The sequence below is a fragment of the Lactuca saligna genome, chromosome 9 (assembly GCF_052625555.1).
Source record: "Lactuca saligna cultivar CGN05327 chromosome 9, ASM5262555v1, whole genome shotgun sequence".
Taxonomy (NCBI): Eukaryota; Viridiplantae; Streptophyta; class Magnoliopsida; order Asterales; family Asteraceae; genus Lactuca; species Lactuca saligna.
Genome location: NC_136425.1, coordinates 30,406,634 through 30,410,544, shown reverse-complemented (window position 1 = coordinate 30,410,544; position 3,911 = coordinate 30,406,634). Strand labels below are relative to the sequence as shown.

At 33.8% G+C, this 3,911-nt stretch overlaps 1 protein-coding gene across 1 annotated transcript; it reads right to left on the bottom strand.

The window, feature by feature from the left end:
* Nucleotides 1-786: 786 nt before the first annotated feature.
* SDR2 (NAD(P)-binding Rossmann-fold superfamily protein) lies at nucleotides 787-2,877 on the bottom strand. The gene is made up of 2 exons (XM_078974367.1): nucleotides 2,719-2,877; nucleotides 787-1,733 (listed from the first exon to the last, which is right to left on the bottom strand). Exons 1-2 carry the CDS (start codon nucleotides 2,799-2,801, stop codon nucleotides 896-898), a joined length of 921 nt encoding a protein of 306 aa, XP_078830493.1. The 5' UTR covers nucleotides 2,802-2,877; the 3' UTR covers nucleotides 787-895.
* Between the last annotated feature and the right edge of the window lie 1,034 nt (nucleotides 2,878-3,911).

The following is a 3,911-nucleotide window of genomic DNA, read 5'->3' as shown; positions in this document are numbered from 1 at the left end:
CCGCTCCATATACTTCTCCCACCAACCTATGTACTTTGCTCCGGGGCTAATAATTTTATCTAAGACGCCTTTTAATCGGTTGACAAGAATTTTTGTGAGAGTTTTATACAAACACCCAACAAAATTAATCGGGGCCTATATTCTTTTAATTACATGATCGGTCAATAGCAAACTTCAAGAATATAATGATTCCTCATGCCATTCATATATAAACTACTTATACTACCTTTTTTCTTTAAAAAAAAGCCTGCGGAAAAAACGAGTGGCGTAGGGATTAATACTTATGCCATCCATTCGTTCAGCCAATACGATGTCCTTTTTTTTGAAAGGCAGCCAATACGATGTTCTAATTAATATTTATAATACAGTGTCATGAACACCACATAATTTATTTTTTATTCAAGATTTTCACCCTATACAAACACCACAAACCTTATTAAAACTTGTCATATTTTTAGTGTAATGATTGGTCAAGCTTTTGATAGTCTTCGTCTTATTTCCATATTTAAGAGTATTATCAAATGACCTTTTGTTGTATTTGTAATCAGTTTTGATTCATTTCTCATTGTTTTGAATGAAATCTTCTTTTAACTTTCATTTTGAATAAAGAAGTAAACATGATTGATGAACTCATTATATTGTTTTCGGTTTGAACTTCGAATTTTTCTATCGATCATTCTTGTGGATCAAAATTGAAGTATTACTTTTCATTACTTTTGTATTAAGTTGTTTCGAATAACATTCGACATTTTATCTTATAATACTTGACAACTTTTACAAAATGGATTTTTGTCACAATGGCTAATATTCTTTTGTATTGGATTAAAAACAACAATTTCTTTACGATTGAAGAACCAAGTACACGATTATTCAAAACGTCAGTAACTGCAATTTACTACAAATCAACACAATTTTTTGACGTGGTAACCGCACCATCTACAACAAGGTTATGACCACTTACGTACCTAGACTCATCACTTGCAAGGTAAACAGCTGCTTCGGCTATGTCCTTAGCTTTTAGGGTTGTACCCTTCAAGTTCCCTAATGAACTCACAAACTTCTCGGTTTCTTTAATTTCTTTCTCATTCGGTGCCCTAAAATGTACATTTTCATCTTCTTCTTCATTATCATCATCGTCCTCGTGTCTCCACGCATTCACGAGCATCGATGTTGCGACCCCAAAAGGCGAAATACAATTAACCCTAATCCCATGTCGCCCAAGTTCACAAGCAGTATTCTTTGTTAGCCCTACAATCGCGTGCTTTGAGGCCGTGTATGCATGTGGACCCATGCCGCCCATGACACCCGCCACACTAGCAGTTGAAATGATGCATCCACTCCCTCTCGGGATCATAACCCTGGCAGCATGTTTCATCCCTAGAGCCACGCCTCTCACGTTCACATTCATTACTCGGTCAAATTCATCAACATCAAAGTTAACAATGCTCTTGTGCTTGGATTGATTACCGAGCACACCAGCATTGTTAAACATAATGTCGATTCGGCCATAGCATGCAACCGCGGAGTCTATTAGGTTTTTAACATCAACTTCTAGGCTAACATCACAATGAACATATGTCGCTAAAGGTGACAATGATGTAGAGAGTGCTAGTCCACATTCATCGTTGATATCGGCTATGACTACTTTTGCACCATGTTTGACAAATAGCCTCACGGTGGCTGCACCAATCCCTCCGGCACCACCTGTCACTATCGCAATCTTTCCTTCCAACCTATAAACAAACATATATATATATATAGCGTTAGAGTACTGTATATCAGTATATTTTATTCTTTTAATAATATAAAAATAAGGCACCATAAACGAGTAGGATTTTCTGCTTATACAATCTGATTGCTGACAAGCTCTTAGTTGTGAACACGATCTAATTTAATGGTACGTCACATGTGGCGAAGAAATTCGCAATATAGAAATTACCAAAAGAGTAAAGTAGAATAAAGAACTTTGAAAAGTCGTCGGGGAAAGAGCCTTCTAGTTCAACTATTGCCTTCAAGTACAAAGATAATAATTATTATTCCCAAGTCCAGGGATCATACAGAGAAGCATGTGGTTAAAAAAAGATTGTTTTGTCTTCTCTATTAAAAACAAAACCGAAAAATCAATATGCTTAATAACAAAAACAACAGTTTCTGTACAAAAAAAAAATTGAAAAAGATATTTAATATTGGTGGTGAAAAAACAAGAAAATAGAGTAAATATTTTAGTTTCTTGTGACGGATATGACAAAGGAATGTATGTAATTTAAGGGTGTATCTAGCCGAAGACTATATACAGATAAAAACAATTTTTACAGGCTATCAGCTTCAGTTAGTTTCGCCGAATACGTAATAACCACACTTTCCGACAGTTCTAACGTCGTCACAAATGGATGTTATTAGAAAGAAATATTGCCACATGTGTAATGTCGCAAACCTATTCTACACGATGCATCAAATAAATATTACTGAAATCATTAATGGTAACTGAAACGATGGAGAATTTATTCTAAAAAGAAACTATTTCGGTTTCTCGCCATGGATTTGGGAAATGGATGTGCTCGTAAATGTACTTTATATCAAAAAGAAAGATCCCATTTTTGTAAAATCTAAAATATATCAAATTTACAGTACAATCACTTTGAGAATAAAGAATTTGGGTTCACTATTTGCATGTAATTTAAGACAAAGAAATATATGTCTGAACAACTAAAAGCTTACCTTCTGGAGAAGATGGAAGTGGTTTCTTTTACATGTGCATACATCCCATGGAAGGTTTTCTCAGGAATCACTTCTGCAGGCATTGTCAAATAAGGATAATCACAAAAGCAACACCTTTTGGAAAGAGAAAGAGAGAAACAGTAGCCAGAGAGAAGAGAATGGAAGCAATTTAAAGGGGATACGGGTGTACTTTTTCTCTTTTTAATATAAATATATATATTGGCATGTTGACGAAAGTGTGCTTTCCTATTGTCAATAAAACCCTCATCACACATTTCAAGACTCAATCGTCGCATAAATAATTGTGTAAGTACGACTCCTATCTTATAAGTTCAAGTTTTTTTTGACCAACAAAAAATGCACAGATCTAACAGATATTTTATGGAAACGCTAGATACAAGTGGAGTTTTTTATCCGGGATATGGGTTAATAACTTAATATTATATATTTAGTTATTGAGTTTTCTATATTTTGTTTACGTCTAACTATTTAATATATATATATATATATATATATATATATATATTTGGTTTTTATAACAGGCTATTTAATGTTAAACCTAAAAGATGAGTTAATAGGACAATATATTTTTCACTTTAGATACATATAGTTCTTAATGTTTTTGTACACAGTTAATCTTTATGATCGGTTTCTTCAGATTTTGCTCACGACATCATACGTAAAACAATTATTAATGCGGTGTTTTCATACGTGGCCCGTCATTCACTTATATCAGTAACCTAATTCACAAATCGGTCAAATAATGTTTGTATCGTAGTTTTCTCCAAGCAAAATATGTCTTCAACTTCAATTTCATCTATCTCCATGGCAAACAACGAGCTTCCTTGTTTTGGCAGTGCAATTTCATGTTAGGAGTAAGCAATCACGAAGAATATCGATATATGCAATAGAGATAGATGAAACTCTAGGTCAATATGTTTTTTGTCTTGGAAGTGCAAATTCTTTTAGCATCTTCCTTAATTCTTTTTTTTCTTTAAAGTACAAATATGAATTAGGAGGAAACAATCACAAAAGATTCGTTATCTGCTATGGAGATAGATGAAACTAAAGATGAATACATCTTCTTCAAGGAGAAACTACGACACAATCATTATTTGACCGATTCGTGAATTTGGTTACTGTTATAAGTGAAGGACGAGTCATGTATGACAACACCTCATTAATGATTGTCC

What these genes read in the sequence shown, in the direction of transcription:
- SDR2 (XM_078974367.1), bottom strand. Translation starts at nt 2,801, where the DNA reads ATGCCTGCAGAAGTGATTCCTGAGAAAACCTTCCATGGGATGTATGCA. An exon ending in ACTTCCATCTTCTCCAGAAG is followed by an intron (nt 1,734 to 2,718) that starts GTAAGCTTTTAG and finishes GTTTGTTTATAG; the next exon opens with GTTGGAAGGAAAGATTGCGA.